The sequence below is a fragment of the Trichosurus vulpecula genome, chromosome 2 (assembly GCF_011100635.1).
Source record: "Trichosurus vulpecula isolate mTriVul1 chromosome 2, mTriVul1.pri, whole genome shotgun sequence".
Taxonomy (NCBI): Eukaryota; Metazoa; Chordata; class Mammalia; order Diprotodontia; family Phalangeridae; genus Trichosurus; species Trichosurus vulpecula.
The window spans coordinates 130,712,961-130,736,579 of NC_050574.1; the positions used below are offsets into that span (position 1 = coordinate 130,712,961).

Consider the following 23,619-nt stretch of genomic DNA (forward strand, 5'->3'; position numbering starts at 1 on the left):
ATTTCATCTTATTGAACAACCTATTGTTAAGCTAGGTGATGCTGCAGACAGAGTGCTGGGCCTGGAGTTAAGAAAATTCTCCTTGAGGTCAAATCCAGCCTCAGACACTTAGTAGCTGTGTGACTTTGGACAAGAAAGGTCTATCACTTTTGGTTGTGAGTAGAGTACAGGCAGTGCCCCATGAAACCAGCAGTAGGATCTGGGGATGACTGAAGCAGTAGCTGTTCCTGTCTGTTTATCCAGACAGAAAGGGGGTCAGACAACTGGTCAGAAGGAGACTACAGAAGTCCCTTTGCTAGCATGGGGGGCAGAACTCTGGTGCATTGCCCATACTGGGATCTAGGTTGTCACCCTAGATCTCAGTCCCAGGGTGGAGAAGAACATAAGCACACCAGAACTTTCTGTGGTGGGGGAGTGGGAATCCTGGTCATAGTTTCAGTATAGAAAAGAGTACTTGTGGTCACTCACAGACAAGAGCACAGGCCAAGAGAGTAGTAAATACACACCTCCTTAGATCATATTGCCTTGGAACAACTGAAAGCTTACAGATCCCCAGAACTAATTCTGAAAACAGCTGTGCCAAAAAACCTGAAGCTTGGGACAGTGTCCCCTCCACTCCAGGAGCAGAGCCCAACTTTAATATAAAATTAAAGTCAAGAAATAGTTCAGGAAAATGAGAAAATGACAAAAAAAAAGATCCTGACCATAGAAAGTTGCTATGGTGACAGGGAACTTCAAAGTACAAATTCAGAAAAAGACAACAAAGTCAAAACTGTTAAATCCAAAACCTCAAAGAAAAATGTAAATTGGTATCAGGCCATGGAAGAGCTCAAAAAGGATTTTAAAAATCAAATAACAGAGAAAATTGGGAAAAGAAATGAGAATGGTATAAGAAAAATCATGAAAAAAACGAGTTAACAACTTGGTAAAATGAACACAAAAAATGATGAAGAAAATAACACCTTACAAAACAGAATAGACCAAATGATAAAAGAGTCATAAAAATCCAATGAGGAGAAGAATGTCTTAAAAAGCAGATTGGCCAAATGGGAAAAGATGTACAAAAATTCACTGAAGAAAAAAAACTCCTTTAAAAGTAGAATTGGCCAAATGGAAAAGTTGGTATAAAAGCTCAATGAAGAAAATAATTACTTAAAAATTAGAATTGGACAAGTAGAAATTAATGACTCCCTAAGACATCAAGAAGCAATAAAACAAAATCAAAATAATGAAAAAATGAGAGAAGAAAATGTGAAATATCTCATTGGAAAAACAAATAACCTGAGAGGAGAGAGAGAGAGGAGAAACAATTAAGAATTATCATACAACCTGAAAGAGGCATGAAAGAGCTTTTTACAGTAGAGAGGAAAATGAAGGAAGTGCGGTGGGGGGATGCTTGAACCTTATGTTCATCAGAATTGGCTCAAAGAAGTAATAACATACACACTCAGTTGGGTGTCTAAATCTATCTTACACTTCAGGAAAGTAGGAAGGAAAGAAGATAAAAGAAAAAGGGGGTTGACAGAAGGGAGAGCAGACTGGGGGAGGCAGTAAGTAAGAAGCAAAACACTTTTGAGGGTGGACAGGGTGAAGGAAGAGAAAAAGCAGAATAAACAGGGGGGGAAATAGGATGGAGGGAAATACAGTTAGTAATCATACTGTGGAAAAAAATTTACTGCAAGTTTTTCTGATAAAGACTTCATTTCTCAAATATGTAGAGAAGTGAGTCAAATTTATAAAAGTAAGAGCAATACCCCAATTGATAAATGGTCAACGGATAAGAACAGACAGTTTTCAGACAAAATAATTAAAGCTATCAATAGCTACATTTAAAAAATGCTCTAAATCCCTATTGATTAGAGAAATGCAAATGAAAACAATTCTGAGGTACCATCTCATGCCTATCAGATTGACTAATATGACAGAAAAGAAAAACAGCAAATGTTGGAGGGGATGTAGGGAAATTGAGACACAAATGCAGGGTAATTTATAACTTTGCCCAAACGGCTATATAAAACAGTTCATACCCTTTGACCATAGCACTACTAGGTCTGTATCCCAAAGAGATTTTTTAAAAGGAAAAAGATTCATATTTACAAAAATATTTATAACAGCTCTTTTCTGGTGGCAAAGAATTGCAAATTGAGGGGACTGCCCATCAATTGGGGAATGGCTGAACAAGTTGGGGTACATGATTGTGGTGGAATACTATCATGCTATAAGAAATGATGAGCATCATGTTCTTAGAAAAACCAGGAAAGACTTACATGAAATGATACAAAGTGAAATGAGCAGAACCAGGAGAACATTGTACAGCAATACTGTAAGTTGATCAACTGTGAATGACTTAGCTTTTCTCAGCTATACAATGATCCAACACAATTCTGAAGGCGCTCTAATGAAAAATGCTATCCATCCCCAGAGAAAGAACTCATGGAGCCTGAACACGGATTGAAGCATACTTTTATTAACTTTATTTTTTTTAGGGTTTTTTGGTCTGCATTTTCTTTCATAACTACTATGGAAATATGACTAATAAGGAAACATGTTTTGCATGACTGCTCATTATAACCTATGTCAAATTTCTTGCCTTTTCAGCCAGGTGAGTGAAGAGAGGGAGAGAGAGAATTTGGAAATCGGTTTTTTTTTTAAAAAATGAATGTTAAAAATTATTTTACATGTAACTGGGGGAAAATAAGATATTAAATAAATATTTTTAAAAAGAAAATGAATAGGTAGTTTTCAAGAGTATTAAAAACTATTAACAATTACATGAAAGATTGCTCCAAATCATTAATATAAAGAGAAATGAAAAATAAAGCAATTCTAAGATATTGCCTCATACTCAGCAAATTGGCAGAGATGGCTGTGAGAAATGTGGTTTTGCGGATCACTGGACTTCGTAGTGAGGGCCAAAGTCCTAAGGAAGAACCCCATGATAATCCCTAAGGAAGGCTGTGCAAACCACAGGACTCCCAGAGGAAGACCAAGTGGTAGCCCCCCTTTATCTGTGGGGATCACAGGGCTTCCTAAGGAAGACCCAAGTGATAGCCCCTTAGAATGGTAGTGGGGAATCACAGGACTTCCTAGGGTTGGACCCTGAGAAAGAACCATGTGATAACCCCTAAGGAAGGCTGTGCAGACCACAGGATTCCACAGGGAAATCCGAAGTGGCAGCCCTCTTAACACTGTGGTGGGGATCACAGGACTCCCCAAGGCAGGGTCAGGAAGTTAGCCTGAGATGTGCTTCCACAACTCATTGCTTTCCTCGTAGCATAACCTTAGGAAGATCCATGTGATTCACCCATTCTCACCCAAAGAACTCAGGACCAGAGTGGGCAGAACAAGGCATTTATCACACTCCTCAAGAAAGCAGGTGCACTGCCACTAGGAACACTCACACCTATACAGCAACAAGAGTGAGGGTAACCATCACCTCCACTCCTGTTTGAGTTATGCTTAGTTTGCATTCTTTACTTTTTACATAGTTTTCTTAAGTTATACAGTTTATATAGGTAGGATAATAAGGATACAGAAGCAGAAGTGAAGTTAATTAGTTCTATCTTCCTTGTCTGAGTCAATATTAATCTACATTCTTTATTACCCTACCTTTCCTCTTTCACATAGGCAAATTATGCAAATCTGTAGGCCTGGACCTTTGACCAAGACCAGACCCTTGAACTGACATGATAAGCTTGAACTGGTTCAACCAGTTTGGCCTCTCTAGTTTCCCTGACATGAGAATGGCCACTGTCTTGACAAATAAGTGTTAACTCAGTTATATGGATAGCTTCTGTGGGAGCAAAACCAGATACCATACTATCTCTTCTTACAATGGCCAAAAATGGAAATAGCATATGGTATAGCTATGGAAAGATAGGCATAGTAATATACTGTTGGTAGAGCTGTGAATTATTATTCTGGAAAATAATTTGGAGTTATAACAAAGTGACTAAAATGCCCATATACACTAACCCAAAGTCACCACAGTTAAGTATATACCTCCAGGAGGTCAAATACAGACAGCAAGCTACCATATACAAGATTTAAGTGAACAATATGCAAAATAAAGCAATCTGAATCCAAGAAAAAAATGCACAATGATTCCAGCAATATAAATGGAAAGAACACCACCAAAAACAGCCAAAATTTCTGTGGAACTACAATGAACAAGCTTAGTCCCAAAGAAGAGATAGGAGAATATCCTTCTCTACCTTCCTTACAGGGCAGCTAGATGGAGCAGTAGATAGAGCACCAGCCCTGGAGTCAGGAAGACTTAACTTCCTGAATTCAAATATGACTTCAAATATTTATTATCTGTGTGACCCTGGGCAAGTCACTTAACCCAGTTTGCCTCAGTTTTCTCATCTGCAAAATGAACTAGAGAAGGAAACCCCTCCAGTGTCTTTGCCAAGTAAACCCCAAATGAGGTCACAAAGGCCCAACTGAAAAACTACTACACAACAAAACCTTCTCTGCAAAGGTACAGAACTGTGGCTGTGAGACTTCATGTAATAAAGTTTTTTGATGCATTTTATTGCAGTTTTACAGAATTGGATTTTTGTCTTTGTTTTTGTTTTTTTCTCATAAGTAACCCCAACAGCAGTAGCAGCAATAACAGTAACAGCTAATATACTAGATAGATATAGATATCACTTACTGATGGAGTATAGGCTACTGATACTGATGGGATATAGACTTTGGGAACCCCCTTGAGCTCTCCCTGAATTCTTCCCATTTGATCTGGCTTTTCATGCCCAAATAGCCTAGCCTAGCCCTCCATTAGCTGATTACCTCCAGATTGCCTCTGGCAATCCCTTGATCCTATCAAAATATCTATACCCAAGTCTGTTACCCTAGCTCTCCATTGTCTGTCATCTCCAGGTAACCTTCAGCTATTTCCCACCCTTATTCCCATTAATGGAGTCTGACCTAGCCCCAGTCACCGCAGTCCCATCAAGAGCTTACCTAAACCCCTCTTCCCATCACCCCAGACTACTTGACCACCCTAGATCCTTCCCACAGTCTTTCTGTATATAAGTTTCATCTTGCCTCCATGAAGGTGCTCAGATTCAATCTAGTTCAGCAGATTGAATCTGGCCCACTTGTCAATCCAAGCATCACAAAATGGTGAGATTTCTTAAGACTTTACCAATATGGCATATCTTTAATAAACTTTGTTTTTTCTTTGGCTGTAAGAAGCCTTGGGTTGAATTCATTTGTCAGGACCCGGAGTGTCAGTATTTTGGGGTCTTGAGCACTCCTAAACCTCAACATATGGTTCCCTGACCTCATCGTGACTTATTATGTGCCAGACACTGTGCTAAGGACTTTACAAACATCTCATTGGATCCTTACAACCCTGGGAGACAGATGCCATTATTATCCCCATTTTAGAGTTGAGGAAACTGAAGCAAATAGAAGTTAAGTAATTTGACCAGGGTCAGGGGCACACAGCTAGTAAGTGCCTAAAGCTGGGTTTGAACCCAGGTCTTTGTGACTATAAGTCCAGTGCTCTATCTACTACATGACCTAGCATGATGGTTCTCTGGGAGTGATACATTGAAAAATAGAGATGATAGAAAAAAAATAATAAAAGTTTGCCCCAACCCCTGATTTGTGTTTGTTCTTTCCCGCTCTAAGGTGAATGAATGAGTAGGCGCCTAAGACCTGGGTGCTCAGATGATGCTTTATGATGTCTGAAGACTGTATAAAAAGAGAGAATAGAGTTGTTTGTTTGGGCTCTGAGCCACAAGAGGAGCGGCGTGTGACTCTGGGCCAGCCATTGTTAAGAGCTCCCTGGCTCGTCAACCCAAATGTTGATGCTTTCCTGGTAAATATGAATTGTGACTTCGTCTGTTTATATTGTGTATGTTTGTAATTTGTTTGTACTTGCTGGCTTTTCCTCCTGAACTAAGTGAGTTTATATGCATATGTTAGATTAAAGTAAGCTTGTTAACCCCTTAACATTGCTTTCCTTAGTAAAGCAAATCAAGAGAAACTGTGCTGGTAGCATTCTTATCATTGGGCTCATGTTGGTTTTTCACCCCCACAGCAACTGCTAGCAGAATTGTTGCAACATCAGGTCTTCCTGACTCCAGGCTGAGCACTCTATTCACTGCACTGCCTTGCTACCTTACAGAGTTTTGGAATTATACTGAGAAAGTTTTCTATAGCATCATATGCTTGCATGCACCATATGGATGACATATACTTTCACAAGTCCACAAAGGATGAGATTACAGCCAAAATGAAGGTATAAAATAATGGCAGAAACCTATGACTTCATAAGCTGTTGAAGATTTTTGATCATCATTGCTGTTCCTCATTGTTCTTCTACCTTCAGTGCTGAGTACCAATACCTTAAATATAGTAGATACTTAATAAATGTCCTTTGGACTATATTAGATTGTCAAGAAGGATGCCATTTTGACAAGTTGCCTAGATTTAGGGTCAGAGGATCTAGGTTTGAATGTTAGTTCTTCCTTATGATCCATGTGACTTTAACTTCTCTACACCTCTGTTTCTTCATCTATAAAATTAGGAGTATATAGTAGGTAATCTTTATGGTATCTTCTGGATCAAAAACTATGATCCTAGAGTTATCTTTTTTCAAGCTTGGGTAGTTTATTTCTGGCACATGACTTAGGACCCAAATTATACTTAGAGGGGCATATTTAGATATGTTTGGGGTACAGATAAACAGCTCTTCATATTTCTGTGTTTGGGCAGACAAAAGGAGAACCTCCAATCATATTGCTTTTTGCTATGTGTTAATAACTTTCTAATAACATTCTATCTATGGTTTGATAGGAGAGGAGGTTGAAAAAATTGGCTGAAATGAAAGGTTTCCAGTTTCTGTGGAGTTCTTACATCTTTTCTTCCCCTGACCTGACTAGCAACTTCAGAGCAAGAAGTGGGCACTGGACTTGAAATATCTGTTTATGCACGGAAATACCCAGCAATTATTAATTCAAGTTCTAGACTTAGAGCATTTAGAGCAGTGACAAAGAATATAACCATTCTTTAATTTATAAATTTCTCCATTCTCTATAAACCCCTTTCATAGGGTCATTAAATCACAGTATTAAGGTGGTACCCTTTTTAACTGAGTAAATTTTCTTGACTAAAATGACTCAAAAAAAGTTATTCACACAAGCAACACTGAAAAAGCATCCACACCTTTGTAGATACAAAGGAGATACTCAGCTGGAAAAAAAAATTGTTGAAGTAAACTGTTTCCCAACATCTAATTTACATATGACTGAAATAAGAACTTTTAGATTGAAAACTGGGAAACCTTGATACCTAGAATTATTTGGTGACTACAAGACAACCTTGTTTTTCCTAAGTGTAGCTTGGCTGACTGAAATGTGGATTTTGGCTTCTTACCATAAGATAGAGGTGAGTCATTTTCCACAAGAGACCCTACTTTAGAGCATAGGTTGGTTAAGATGAGACAACCAGGGAGGGCGGAGCCAAGATGGCTGCTGGAAAGCAGGGACTTGTGTGAGCTTCCCCCCAGATGCCTCCAAAAACCTATAAAAATGGCTCTGAACAAATTCTAGAGCTGCAGAACCCACAGAATAGCAGGGCTCCAGCCCAGGACAGCCTGGATGGTGGCTGGGTAAGGCATGGAGCTGGGAGTGGAACAGAGCAGAGCCCAGCGTGGGCTGGGCCTGGACCAACCAGACCAGGAGCCAGGTGGAACAAGCCCTAGTGCCCTGAATCAGTGAGCTGTGGCAGTTACCAGACTTCTCAACCCACAAACACCGAAGACAACAGAGAAGGTTAGTGGGAAAAACTGTGGGGACAGAGTGAAAGGAGTTTGTGGTTCAGCCACTGTCCCAGGGGCAGCAGAGATGGTGCAACTCAGAGGTCAGAACTACAGCTGCAGTTGCTTCTGGACCCTGGCCCACGTGCTGGGTGGAATTAAGTGGCAGTTCAGAGCAGGAGGGCAGAGTCTGCTTAAAATCTGAGTGGCAATCTGGGTTGGTGGGTCTTGGGGGAGGAGGAGCGCTGGTGTGGCAGACCTGGCTGTGTAGAAATAGCTCTGAAAACAACAGTGCAACCCCTCAAGCTTGGGACAAAGTACTCTCTACTCTACAAGAAGTCATCCCTGACAAAAACTCTAGGGTCAAGTAGTTGGCCAGGAACAGGGCCATGCAGTGAAAACAGACTGAGATTCAGAGTCAGACTTTGGAATCTTTCTTTGGTGAAAAGAAGACTAAAACATACAGCCAGAAGCAGTCAACAAAGTCAAAGAACCTGCATCAAAAGCCTCCCAGAAAAACATGAACTGGTCTCAGCACATGGAAGAGCTCAAAAAGGAGTTGGAAAAGCAAGTTAGAGAAGTAGAGGAAAAATTGGGAAGAGAAATGACAGTGATGCGAGAAAACCATAAAAAACAAGTCAATGACTTGCTAAAGGAGACCCAAAAAAATACTGAGGAAAATAACACCTTAAAAAGTGGACTAACTCAAATGGCAAAAGAGCTCCAAAAAACCAATGAGGAGAAGAATGCCTTGAAAGGCAGAATTAGCCAAATGGAAAAGGAGGTCCAAAAGACCATTGAATAAAATACTACCTTGAAAATTAGATTGGAGCAAGTGGAAGCTATTTACTTTATGAGAAATCAAGATATTATGAAACAGAACCAAAGGAATGAAAAAATGGAAGACAATGTGAAATATCTCATTGGAAAAACCACTGACCTGGAAAATAGATCCAGGAGAGACAATTTAAAAATTATTGGACTACCTCAAAGCCATGATCAAAAAAAGAGCCTAGATATCATCTTTCAAGAAATTATCAAGGAGAACTGCCCTGATATTCTAGAAGCAGAGGGCAAAATAGAAATTGAAAGAATCCACCGATTGCCTCCTCAAATAGATCCCAAAAAGAAATCTCCTAGGAATATTGTCGCCAAATTCCAGAGCTTCCAGATCAAGGAGAAAATACTGCAAGCAGCCAGAAAGAAACGATTTGAGTATTGTGGAAACACAATCATAATAATACAAGATCTAGCAGCTTCTACATTAAGGGACTGAAGGGCTTGGAATATGATATTCTGGAGGTCAATGGAGCTAGAATTAAAAGCAAAAATCATCTACCCAGCAAAACTGAGTATCATGTTCCAAGGCAAAATATGGATTTTCAATAAAATAGAGGACTTTCAAGCTTTCTCAGTGAAAAGACCAGAGCTGAATAGAAAATTTGACTTTCAAACACAAGAATCAAGAGAAGCATGAAAAGGTAATCAAGAAAGAGAAATCACAAGGGACTTACTGAAGTTGAACTGTTTTGTTTACATTCCTACATGGAAAGTTGATGTGTATAATTCATGAGACATCAGTATTACGGTAGCTGAAGGGAATATATATATATATACACACACATATATATGTGTATATATATACATATATATGTATATATATCATACATATATATACATAGAGAGAGAGACAGAGACAGAGACAGAGAGACAGAGGGCACAGGGTGAGTTGAACATGAAGGGATGATATCTAAAAAAATAAAATACAATTAAGGGAAGAGAGAGGAATAAATTGAGAAAGGCAGAAAGGGAGAGATAGAATGGGGTAAATTATTTCACATAAAAGTGGCAAGAAAAAGCAGTTCTGTTGGAAGTGAAGAGGGAGCAGGTGAAGGGGAATGAGTGAATCTTGCTCTCATCGGATTTGACTTGAGGAGGGAATAACATACACACTCAATTGGGTATCTTACTCCACAGGAAAGAAGGAGGAAGGGGATAAAAAGGGGGGGCGGTGAAGAATGGAGGGAAGATGGGGGAAGAAGTAATCAAAAGCAAACACTTTTGAAAAGGGACAGGGTCAAGGGAGAAAATTGTATAAAGGGGGACAGGATATGAGGGAGCAAAACATAGTTAGTCTTTCACAACATGACTATTTATGGGAGTGTTTTCCATAATGATACATTTTTGGCCTATGTTGGATTTCTTGCCTTCTTAGGGAGAGTGGGTGGGGAGGGAAGAGGGGAGAGAATTTGGAACTCAAAGTTTTAAAAGCAGATGCTCAAAAAACAAGTTGCTTTTGCATGCAACTAGGAAATAAAATATACAGGAAAGGGGGCATAGAAATCTATCTTGCCCTACAAGAAAGTAAGGGAAAAGAGGAGTGGGGAAGTGGGGTGATAGAAGGGAGGTCTGACTGGGGAACAGGGCAATCAGAATATATGCCATCTTGGAGTGGAGGGGAGAGTAGAAATGGGGAGGAACTTTGTAACTCAAAATCTTGTGGAAATCAATGATGAAAACTAAAAAATGTCAAATAAAAATCATTAAATGTAAAAAAAACTAATTTAAAAAAAGAATGGGTAGATCAGTTCACAACTCTACCAACAATGTAACAGTGTTCCTATTTTCCTACATCTTCTCCAGCATTTATCATTTTCCTATTTTGTCATGCTATACAATCTGATAGGTGTAATATGGTACCTCAAATATGTTTTGATTTGCATTTCTCTAATTAATAGTGATTTAGAGCATTTTTTCATATACCTATACATAGCTTTAATTTCATCATCTGAAAACTGCCTGTTCATATCCTTTGATCATTTATCAACTGAGGAATGACTTGTATTCTTATAAATTTGACTCGGTTCTCTGTGCATTTTAGAAAAGGGGCCTTTATCAGAGACACTGAATTCAAAAATTGTTTCCCAGCTTTCTCCTTCCCTTCTATCTTGGTTGCACTAGCTATGTTTTTGCAAAAACTTTTCAATTTAATGTAATCAAAATCATCCATTTTGCATTTCATAATGTTCTCTATCTCTTGTTTGGTCATAAATTCTTCCCTTCTCCATACATTTGACAAGAAAACTATTACTTCCTCTCTTAGTTTGCTTCTAGTATCAGCCTTTATATCTAAATTGTGTGCCCATTTTGACTTTATCTTGGTGTAGGCTGTAAGATGTTGGTCTCTGCCTAGTTTCTGCCATACTGTTTTCCAGTTTTCCCAAGAGGTTTTGTTAAATAGTAAGTTCTTATCACAGAAGCTGGAGTTGTTGGGTTCATCAAATAATAGATTACTATAGTCATTGACTATTGTGTCTCATGTATTTAATCTATTCCACTGGTCCACCACTCTATTTCTTAGCCAGTACCAAGTAGTTTTGATGATTGCTGCTTTATACTACAATTTAAAATCTAGTATGGCTAGGCTACCTTCCCTTGCATTTCTTTTCATTAATTCCCTTCATATTCTGGACCTTTGTTCTTCCAGACAGATTTTATTATTTTTTCTAGCTCCACAAAATAATTTTTGGTAGTTTGATTGGTATGGCACTGAATAAGTAAATTAATTTAGGTAGAATTATCATTTTTGTTCTATTAGCTCAGCCTACCCATGAGCGACTGATATTTTTCCAAGTATTTAGATCTGACTTTATTTGTGTGAAAAGTGTTTTGTAATTGTGTTCATATAATTCCTTGGTTTGTTTTGGCAAGTAGACTCTCAAATATTTTATAATGTAAACAGTAACTTTAAATGGAATTTCTCTTTCTATCTCTTGCTGCTGGGCTTTTGAGAAATATTTAGAAACACCAATGATTTATGTGGGTTTATTTTAGATCCTGCAACTTTGCTAAATTTGCTTATTATTTTGAGTAGTTTTTTTACTTGATTCTCTAGGATTCTCTAAGTACGTCATCATATCATCTGCAAAGAATGATAGCTTTGTTTCTTCTTTGCCTATCCTAATTCTTTCGATTTTTTTCCTTCTTTTATTGCTAAAGCTAACATTTTTAGTGGTGATAATGGACATCCTTGTCTCACCCCTGATCTTCCTGGAAATATTTCTAGTTTATCCTCATAACATATAATGCTTCCTGGTGGTTTTAGGTAGATGCCATTTATCATTTTAAGGAAGACTCCACTTATTCCTATGCTCTCTATCATTTTTAATAGGAATGGGTGTTGTATTTTGTCAAAAGTTTTTTTCTACATCTATTGAGATAATCATATGATTTCTGTTAGTTTTATGGTTGGTATGATCAATTATGCTGATAGTTTTCCTAATATTGAACCAGCCCTGCATTATTGGTAGAAAATCCACGTAGTGATAGTGTATTATCCTTGAGATAAGTTGTTGCACTATCTTTGCTAATATTTCATTTAAAATTTTTGCAACTATATTCTTTAGGGAAATTGCTCTATAATTTTCTTTCTCTATTTTGGCTCTTCCCAGTTTAGGTACCAGCACCATATTTGTATCATAAAAAGAATTTGATAAGACTCCTTCTTCACCTATTTTCCCTAATAGTTTATACAGTATTGGAATTAATTGTTCTTTAAATGTTTGGTAGAATTGACTTGAAAATTCATCTTGCCCTGAAGATTTTTTCTTAGGGAGTTCATTGATGGCTACTTCAAATTCTTTTTCTGAAATGGTGTTAAGTATTTTATTTCATTTTCTGTTAATCTAGGCAATGTATATTTTTGTAAATATTCATCCATTTCACTTAGATTGTCAAATTTATTGGCATATGGTGGGCAAAACAGCTCCTAATTATTGTTTTAATTTCCTCTTCATTGTTAGTGAATTCACCCTTTTCATTTTTGATACTGGTAATTTGGTTTTCTTCTTTCTTTTTTTAAATCAAATTAATGAAAAAGATTATCTATTTTATTGGTTTTCTCAAAAAACCAGCTCCTACTTTTATTTATTAGTTCAATAGTTTTCTTACTTTCATTTCTATTAATTGCCTTTGATTTTCATAATTTCTAACTTGGTATTTAATTGGGGATTTTTTAGGAGGGGGGAAGGCAGGGCAACTGGGGTTAAGTGACTTGCCCAATTTCACACAGCTAGTAAGTGTGTCAAGTGTCTGATGCTGGATTTGAACTCAGGTCCTCCTGACTCCAGGGCCAGTGTTCTACTCACCACACCATCTACCTGCCCTTAATAGGCCACTTTTAATTGGTTCTTTTTCTAGATTTTTAGTTGCATGTCCTCTTTTTATTGATCTCCTCTTTCTCTACTTTATTCATGCAAGAATTCAGAGATATAAAATTTCCCCTAAGAACCACTTTGGCTGCCTCCCATAAGTTTTGGTATGTTGTCTCATTATTGTCATTCTCTTTGATTAAATTATTGATTGTTTCTATGACTTGTTTCACCCACTCATTCTTTAGTATTAGACTATTTAGTTTACAATTAATTTTTAGTCTATATTTCCATGGTTCTTTGTACATGTAATTTTTATTGCATCATGATCTGAAAAGGATGCATTTGATATTTCTGCCTTTCTACATTTGATTGTGAGGTTTTTATGACCCAATACATGGTCAACTTTTGTGTAGGTGTCATGTACTGCTGAGAAAAGTCTATATTCCTTTCTATCCCCATTCAATTTTCTCCAGAGATCAACCATATCTAACTTCTCTAAAATTTTATTCACCTCCTTAACTTCTTTCTTGTTTATTTTGTGTTTAGATTTATCTAGTTCTGAGAGGGAGAGGTCGAGGTCCTCCACTAGTATAGTTTTGTTGTCTCTGTCTTCCTGTAACTCCCTTAACTTCTCCTCTAAGAATTTGGATGCTCTACCACTTGGTGCACATATCTTTAGTAATGATATTACTTCAGTGCCTATGGTACCTTTTAGCAGGATGAAGTTCCTTCCTTATCTCTTTTAATTGGATCTATTTTTGCTTTTGCTTTTTCTGAGATCAGGATTGCTCCCCCTGATTTTTTTTTTACTTCAGCTGAAGCATCATATGTTCTACTCCAGCCTTTTACCTTTACTCTGTATGTCTCCCTCTACTTCAGATGAATTTCTTGTAAACAACATATTGTAGGATTATTGTTTATAATTCACTCTCCTATCTGCTCCTGTTTTATGGGAGAGTTCACCTCATTCACATTCACAGTTATAATTACTATCTTTGTCTTTCTCTCCATTCTATTCTGCTCTCCCCCCCACCACGGCACCGACCCCATTAATGCTTTTCTCTCTCCTTCCCCCCTTTCCCTTCTCACTAGAGTTTTGCTTTTGGCCACTGCCTCCCTCATTTTGCCCTCCCTTCTATCACTCTCTTTATTTTCTTCCCCTTTTCTCTTACTACTTCATCCCTCTCTTCTATGTACCCCTCCCTTTTCTTTCACCTTTCCCCTCCTACTTCCTATATGATAAGTTAGGTTTCCATACCTAACTGAATGTTATTCCCTCTTTAAGCCAAATCTGATGAGAGTAAGGTTCAAATATTGCTCATCTCCCTCCCTTCTTTCCTTCTACTGCAATAGGTCTTTTGTGCCTCTTCATGTAATGTAATTTACCCTTTTCTGCCTCCTCCTTTTCTCTTCTCCCAGTACAATCCCTTTTTACCACTTAATTAGATTTTTTTAACCATCACATCAAAATCAACTTATACCCATGCCCTCTGTCTATGTATACCCCTTCTAAATGTTGTAATAAAAATACAGTTCTCAAGAGTTACAAGTAGCCTAGATTATCTCTTTTGTGCCCTTACTACTAATGGGCTTCAGAGTACTTCCTTCCGTCATACATCTCTTCCTTTGGGGGCCAGAGCATGAAATTGCACAATAATTATACAATTATTGTTGCTCTTAAAAATCATAAAATTACACAGGTGCAGGTGACTGCTAGACCAGTTGATATCTGAATACGAATCCACTTGTCCACTGTACAATATTGTTGAGAAGTAGTTATCCACTGATGAGGAACTCATTAACTATGAAAGTAGCCATTTCCACCAAATGGCTATGCTTGTTTGAAGGATAACAGACACTCACATTTCCAGTGCTTTCAGAGTGACTTCCTAATAGAATTTTGTGGCTTCTGCTCCTTAGTAAAATGAAGTTATTGAGAAAGGCAGCAGAAAGAACAAGGATTTGGAATAAAAAACCTGTATTCACTCCCCCTCTCTGTCACCTACTAGTTGTGTGATGACAGGCAAGCTATTTAATCAATTTTGGCCTCAATTTCCTCAGCTTTAAAAGAAGGTTAGTAGTATTTGTTCTATTCACTTCATAGGATAATTATGAGGAAACCACTTTGTAAATGTTAAAACATTGTGGAAAAGTAATTTATCATTGTTCTTCTCCTTTAAAAATCTAAACTCAATTTTCTTTTGGTACTGCATAGCCTATAATGGATTTTCTTCATTGTGGGTCAGTTTCCAAATTTGTCATTTTTGCATAAAGTCTTTATGATACTGATCCATACCCTTGTAGAGGGAAAGATTTGTGAAAACATGAGAAGGGAGAAAGCAAAGATTAGTAGAACATTTTCTACAGTTGACCACATCTTCACAGCCCAACAATTGTTGGAGTGTTGTAGATCTTACTGTGTTTTCTGTTCATTAATTACAAAATGAAATAGACCCAGTAGAGTAAAATCCTGTTAGGTTTAAAGACTCAAACCAAACAAAATTCTGTTGCAAACTGGTTAGATTTGGCCCCTTTTCTTACAAGAAGGAAGTGTCATGTGTGGTTAGAGACAGAATGGCTAAACCTTCTGTCAGCTGTAGCATCTGACTCAAACAGAATTCTCCTAACCCATGTGCTTGTCTCAATCTACCCAAATTGTGAAATAACTAGCATACTAGCATTTGCTTAACCTGTCCTTAATGGGTGCACTTTCTTTTGGACACAAAGGCATAAAACCCAACATATTTTTATTGATGGGGCTATCGAAAGTAGCCTACAAGTGCTGGCTAGGACTGGATGTTTGGGAATATCACGTGTATTGCTTAAATCCTCAGAAGAGAACCTGTTTCTGGTTTGTGGGTATTAATTGCCCATGAAATTAATTGCCCATGACTTATGTGCAAAGGCATACCTAAATTTAGCAAATTTCTGAGAAAGTAAGGCTAGCTGTTAGGAAGAGCAAAGAACAGATAAACCATTCCAGTGCTATTCATGTATATATAACTCAAAGCTCAGGCTTGACCTTCTGTACCAATTTGCTCACTGTGTCCCCTAGTTTTGTTTTCTGGCAGGAGAATTAAATTGAAAGGACAATCTTTTTTGTGTTTTCACATTAGTCATGTCATAAAGAAGAATTAGAACCAAGGAGAGGAACTGCGAGAAAGAAGAAACAAAACAAGAGAGAAAGAGAGAGACAGAGAGAGAGAAGGAGAGAGAGAGAGAGAGAGAGAGAGAGCAGATAGATCTCGATCTGCATTCAGACTCCATAGTTCTTTCTCTGGCTATGGATAGCATTTTCCATCATGAGTATTTTGGAGTTGAAGGACAATAATTTGTAACTGGGGAAATGGAAGAGAAAACAAAAAAGCAGATTCTTTGAGCGGTTTAGCCTGGTTCTTTGAGCATCTGGAACTTTTTATAATTTCCTGTTTCCTTCCTCTATGAAACAGACAAATGAAGTGAAACTGGGGCCAAAGAGCCAGCAGCCGAGGACTGTAGGCAGCTGTGAAGAAATGGAGCCCAGTATATAGAAAGAACATCTGAAAATGAGGGCAAATGAGCATGAAAGATGTTCTTCCACCTTTTTGTTCTTCCTTCTCTTCTGATCATCTCTCATAGGACACACCATGGCTTCTTCTGTGACTACTTGTAAAATACTGCTGTTTCTGATGTTGGTGTTAGCTGCCTATATCATTTTGATGGCTTCAGAAAACTTCTCCAAGGTAGGAATTGTTTTCTCTTTTAGTATTAACCATTACCCCAAGATAAATCAAAATAACTGCCATAGCTTGCACAGAGGAATGCTGGTTAACTAAACAAATACCTCGACCTCCCCACCCCAGCCCCCAGTTCTGGCCAGGGATGCTGTCCTTGAAGTTTGTCCACAGCTCTGTAAGCAACCTAAGGATTTGAGCAGTTTTTTGGTTTCCCTCAGGACCAACCCAAACTTCTAGGACAGTTCTAGGAGAGCTTAATACTGTTTGAGAGTCCAGGATAGACAAAATTCTAAATTGATTTCTGGATAGGAAAAAGTAGCACATTTGACTGACTCATTTCTGGCCATGGAGTGGCCTGGGATTGTCCATAGGCACAAATATATAGTTTCTTGGCATGACTACTCCAGAGCCAGTTTGAATTAGCTCCAGGCCATCCCTGAAATGACCTATCCTGACCTTTGGAATATGCCTTTTCTCTGCCCAAGTCAAGATTATTGATTTTGTTTATTATTTTATTTATTGATGGACTACTGATTTTTTTCACGTCAGGCAGTTTATTACTCTAGTTCTGTGGGAAAACATTGGTTGTTGCTTGGGTAAACAATGTACTCCAGGACTGTGTCTCTCTGTCCTTATATCTGATCGCTATTTATTATTGATTTTATCTGCATTTTTCAAGCAGCATTTGCTCTTCTCTCTTAAAAATCTACATGAACAAAATAACTATAAACAAACACCAATATTTCAATATACAAAGAAAGAGGAATATGTGAAAAAACTATGAACTTCTATTAAATGCAGTCTTTAAAAGAAATTTCTATACATGAGTATACATGTATATATAACTTTTGTATGTATATATATATTTGTATATATACATACATCCATATTTTATATATGTATATTTATGTGTGTGTGTATATATATATATATATATATATATATATATATATATGTTTATGTGAGAGGCAAAGTGGCTTAGTGAATAAAAAACCATCCTCAAAGCCAAGAAGACCTGGGGTTTGATTCCCACATCTGACATACATTAGCCATGTGGCCCTGGGCTAGTCACTGTAATCCTTCAGTGTTTTAAGTGATTCAAATACAAGTTGCGGAGAATGTCTTGATCTGCATCAGAAAAAAGAGTTTCCTCACCTGAGACTACTCCATATAAATGAGCTCACAAATCCAATCCTTATTTCTCACACATAATTACTATTTGTTTCCTGTGGATTTCTAAGTCACTAGCACATATTGGACACACTTTGGGTGTTAACACAAGTTTCTTATAGCTCTGAAATTCTAATCTCATGTATTATACGTAAACTGGAAAGAAATAGCGGTTACAAACTAGGAATGTGTTTTGTGCAACATCCACAGAATGTGTCATTTTCTCATTGCTTCAGTTTCCTTCTGTGTTCATTGTTTCGATCAATTCTCATTGCTTGGATGCTTGCAAGAAATCTTCATGTCCTGAAACACCACTCAGCACTGCCACAGAACCCACAGAGACTGATTTGAGAATTAAAAAAATCATAGAGCAGCTGGATCACCAGATCCCACATAGACCATTCTCTTACATCAACACGACAAGTGCAGCCCTCAGTGTGGCCAGAATCATTGATCCTAAGACCACCTACTGCAGAGGGGATCAGCTAGATGTTCTCCTGGACATGAGAGACTATTTGCGGCACAGAAAGCAATATGGAGGAGATTTCTTAAGAGCCAGGATCTCTTCCCCAGATCTGATGGCAGGAGCTTCAGGACAGGTGACAGATTTCAACAATGGCACCTACCTTGTCAGTTTCACTTTATTCTGGGCAGGTAAAGTCTCTGTGTCTCTTCTGCTCATCCACCCCAGCGAAGGAGTATCTGCGCTCTGGAGAGCAAGGAATAAGGGTTATGATAAGGTGATTTTCACAGGCCTATTTGCCAATGGCACATCGCAGGTCTTCAGTGAATGTGGCCTGGTTCTAAACACAAGTGCTGAACTGTGTCAATACTTGGACCACCGAGACCAAGAAGCCTTCTATTGTGTGAAACCTCCACGAGTATCCTGTGATGCACTGACCCATATGAGGACCAGGAATAGTGGAGTTTCTTATCTTAGTGTAAAGGACAAAAATCTTTTACACAAGTAAGTAGACTTTCAAATATAGAGTGGTGTTTAGTGAGAAGACTTTGGGATCAAACCAGACTCACACATGTCAGATTCGTTTACCTAGATTAGCCATATGACTCATATTACATTTGTTTGAATTCAATCCGTGAAAGGGGAAGCCCAAGGTAAAGCAACCTGTATCACATAGGCTGACGGATGCAGCAATAATATCTAACATTTACATAGTGCGTTACAAATATTTCATTGTATCCTAACCACAAATCTAGGCAGTAAGTGCTATTTGAATTCCCATTTTACACATGAAAAAACAGGAAGACATAGCTTAAATGACTTACCGACACAGCATGTAAGAATCTGAGACTAGATTTGAACTCATGTCTTTCTTACTCTATAATTGGCACTTTATTCCCTGTATCACCTAGATGTCATTAATAGTGACTTGTAGGACTGGTTTTAATGGTCTTCATTCCTATGAATATCTTTTTCCCACACTTTTGCCCACAGTAATCCACAGATTGAACTGCCAGTTAAAAGCTGATTCAAACAAGAAAATGTGAATGCCAACCAAAAAGAGTTGATGGAAAATGTCCTTCAGTTAATCTCAATGTTCACTCTGGTTTATTAAAATGTTTTCCTGTCCAGTCCTCTGATTTCACTTTCTACTGATGCATATCTGTATCTCAGCAACTCCTTTATAGTTTTAGAGATTTTCCTGGGGCACTGAGAGGCTGTGATTTTTCCATGGTCATTTAGCTGGTATATGTCAGAGGGAGAAACTGAATTCCTTTTTCCTCTGTACCATGTTGTCTAAAGGTAGGCAAAGAATTAAAGCAAGAATATGAAGTAGCTGTTAAGCTTCTGATATGTCATAGGCACTGGGCTGAGTATTTTTTACAAATATGATCTCACTTGAGCATCACACCTACCTCGAAGGTAGGTGTTATTATTATCCCCATTTTACAGATGAGGAAACTGAGGCAGAGAGAGGTGAAGCACCTTGTCCAGGGTCACACAGCTAGAAAGTGCCTGCACATAAATCTTAATTCAGGTCTTCTTGACTCCAGGTCCAACTCTCCATCTACTGCATCACCTAGCTGTTGAGAAAAGAACCAAACTGTAGAAATTTAGGGACAAACTAATAGCATTTTGTTTTTATTTTTGTAGCTCTACATGTTGTATCCAGGCTGAAGGTAGGTTAACATGTGTTGTTGTTTCTTCAAGGTCCAGTGTAGGGATTGAAATTACGAGAGGCTTCGAACCCATTGTAGTCTCCGAGTGTAACAGTAAGTCCGCTCTTCTCTGCTCAATAACTCTATAACACTCTATAATAACTCTACTCGATAACTCTATAAAAGTAACTAGTCCTCATTCAACTGTAACTCTGCCTGTGTCATGGCCAGGTAACTCTTCCCAAAGCATATCAGAGGAAGTGTGATGAGTATCAGATTGCTTGGGCATGAAAAAAAAACAAGAAATCCTATGCTAAGAAATGTTTTCAACTTCAGTTTAAACTAGTTTTCTTCTTAATTAGCTGTATTTGTCATCAAAGCATGGGTGTGTTCCTTTTCTTTTGGCCCCTTTCAATCTGTACAGGAGTTATTCCCATCTGGCCAGTCACCCTGCTCTGGTACCAGTTGAAGGCATCTATGATGGAGTGAGAGTGAGAAGTAGATTTCCTTTTCGATTTCTAGCAGAGCCATCTCAAGTTGTGAGTTGATGAACTTCATATTTTTCTGGAAATGCACTCTTACCCCATGGGCTTCAATGACAAGTAGAAATCTCACTCACATTATATAACACAAATGCATTTTTTGTTGTTGGATCAACCAATTGACCAACATGGAAACACCTCATAAAGCAAATCCTATTTAAAAAGTGATACATAGTACAAAAATGCAAACTACATTTTCATGAACAAAATATTCATGAGACTGGATTGAAATTTTTGGGTAGAGAAGTAGTTAAAATGGTGTCCAATCCTAAAGGAGTCTTTTGTACACCTGTGTATACCTGATGCTTCTGGGTATGTGGAGACCGATCTGTAATATGTTTTGTTTCTTTCTTTGTTTCTTCTTTTCTTTTTTAATTTTTTTAACAAATTTTGCATTGTTTTTCAGCCTGACGCAGTAGAAAGAATGATGTATTTGACATCAGAGAATATAGGTTCACATCCCTACTCGGCCACCTGTAGGTTCATAGAATCATAGCCTTAGAGCTGGAGACAAGCTTAGGAGGCCATTGACTCCATCCATCCAATTTTAAATCCGGGGAAACTAAAGAACAGAGAAATTCCATGAGTTGTCCAGGGTCATAGAGCTAGTAAATACTCAAAGTGGGTTTTGAATTCTGGTTTTCTGACCTCAAATCTCATGTTTGAGCCATTAGACCATGAAAGTCAGTAAATCTCGATAAGCAATAGCTTCCTTATCTGTGAAAGGAGAGGGTTAGTTTCAAATCTATGATCCAATGATTCTTATTTTGAAGAAATCAGAGCCACTACCCAATCACAGAGATTTCTTCCACATTTGAGGGATCTTTCCTTAGCTTCCTTATTTTCCTTCTGCCTATATATTCTAAGTCTCTAATAAAGTTGTGTGGTTGTGTCCCAGTTCACCATTCAGATCCCAAGCATCATTTTATTCTTTTTTTAATTTAGGCCCTAGCCAGTGTCTAAGTATCAATTGGCAAATTGCAAAACATTACATAAACATGAGCTATTTCTTTGAATTAGAACTTCATGAGCCCTCTTCTCCTATTCTCCCCTTCCATACTCTCTTATTTGCAGTATATAATACAAATAATGAAATAAAGATTCCTAAAAATTATGAAATTATGTTCTTAATTACTGAATATTTGGAATCTCTGGGCTTTGGGTGCTAATAATAAGATCTTCTAATAAGTTTCATTTTTTTAATGTAATTGACTTTTTATAAATAAAACAAATCACTTCACTTGTTCATTTCTTCCCAGGTCAGGATACCAGGCAGATTAACTTTTTATAGGTAAGATCCATTGCCAAATTAGGGTGCAGTCCTGAGTCTTTGAAAAAGCATGAATCAGGGAACCTGGTACTAGAACTACTCTAGATTCTCTCCCTAGACTATAATGCTTGGATCTTGTCCATGCTTTTCTTCCCTCTTCTCTCTAAATGACTTTCTCTGCTATTTCTGATGTTTCTTGACTCTCTTTAGATGAAGAAAGCATTAAGAGTCATCATAAGGTGCATCTGGTGGCATCTTTTCCTCATCAATACCAGTTACTTGGTACTCACCTGAATTGAAAAACTGAGGGAGAGTTGATTTCATTTTTTTCTTTTTGTTTCTTTCCTTTTTGTTTCCTACAGTTTTTGGCTTTTTGATATGTACTCCTAATCAAATATCATGAAAGAAACATCTTTTTTCTTTCCACAGTGGGCACTAACCCATGTTTCGAATGAATAGAAAAATTTTCAATTATGCCAAGTCCTTTGCGAAATGCTAAAGATACAGATGGAAAAGATAAGACTACCAGCTCCCAAGGAGCTCTCACTTTAGCTGGGAGAAACAATATGTCCAAGAGAGCTCAGCTTTAGAGTGTATGGAAAATCCTGGTATCCCTAGGTGGCCAAAGATTGGGTAGATGGTCAGACCCAGGAGCACATTGAGGGTGTGGGCAGATCAGACAGCAGTGCCCGAGAGACCTGAAGGTCTGGAGTGGCAGGGCGAATTGTAAGGTATATAATACTTCAGGATGCAGTGGAAAGACAGATGGTAAGTCTAAGTGGCTTTCCATCTGACTGGAGAATTGTATTTGGTTACTCCCAGCCCCTCCAAGCAATGTGAGCAGCAATTCTACTCTTCCATCTTACTGCCTCTGAAGGGGTCTTGGTGCCTGGTGGTCCTAGGACAGGGAAAAGGAAGGCAAGGATGAAGATTGACCCTGCTGGTGGTTCTTTAAATCACAGTGCAACAATGGATTGGATTTTATTCCATTTTCTTTATGAGGTTAGCTTTCTTCATTGCAATACCATTCTAATGATGCCAGTATCAGCAATTCCATCCTCAGAGACCCAAGTAGCTTTGCACTGTTTCGTAGTCAGATTGTTCTTCTAACATGAAAGCTATTAGATATGTGAATGGCTTGGGTCACAATAGAGATTAGGTGAAGGAGTACAGACGAGTAAAGAAAACCACTATTTACTAGTAGAAAACCTATTCAAAATGAATATTTTGAAATAGCATTAGTGGCATCATATTCTTTTTAAAGGGGCTTTTATAGAAGTCTTAAGATTCCTAAAAAGAGTCTTGGAGAGGCTGTTAAGGCCATCCCTTGGGTGGTGCCTGCATATAAGTATTCTTGTGTCATTGCTTAAACCCATATTACTCAGATTAGTGAGAGATGGCATCAGTGTGGTTGAATATTTTCGTAATTGTGATGGAGAGGAAGATTGCTCCGATAGCCTAATTCTGAACGCATTGAATTTATCAGATGTTGAAACAGTGAGAGAGAAATGCCAGATTGGAATGAAGTCCCCTATTCCCAGTGGTTATTCTTTGCAAGGCAAGTGGAATCCAGCATTTTGTAAACTAACTCAGTTAAGTAATGTGACTGTAATCAATGACTGTTTGAAAGGAAAACTCATTTACCTCATGGGAGATTCTACTCTACGCCAGTGGATGGACTACTTCTCCAAAATTGTGAAAAGTAAGTTTTCTGAATTTGTTTTTTTTTAATAATAGGATTTCTATGGGGATTATTTTTTTTATTTTCTTGACCTTTGCAGGGATGAAGGGAATTCTTAAAAGTAATTCTTATATTTTTCATGGGAAAATGTTACTTTTCTTCCCTTTCATGTGCAGCTATGGAAAATTTAGT

General features: G+C 37.9%; 1 protein-coding gene across 1 annotated transcript in view; it reads left to right on the forward strand.

The window, feature by feature from the left end:
- Nucleotides 1–23,619, forward strand: part of LOC118836746 (NXPE family member 1-like) — a 39,131-nt gene that overhangs the window by 14,160 nt on the left and 1,352 nt on the right. The window contains exons 2-6 of the mRNA XM_036743936.1: nt 16,377–16,449; nt 16,546–16,649; nt 18,104–18,780; nt 19,987–20,048; nt 23,233–23,448. Coding sequence (XP_036599831.1) covers nt 16,377–16,449; nt 16,546–16,649; nt 18,104–18,780; nt 19,987–20,048; nt 23,233–23,448 — 1,132 coding nt within the window. The remainder of the gene's footprint in view (nt 1–16,376; nt 16,450–16,545; nt 16,650–18,103; nt 18,781–19,986; nt 20,049–23,232; nt 23,449–23,619) is intronic.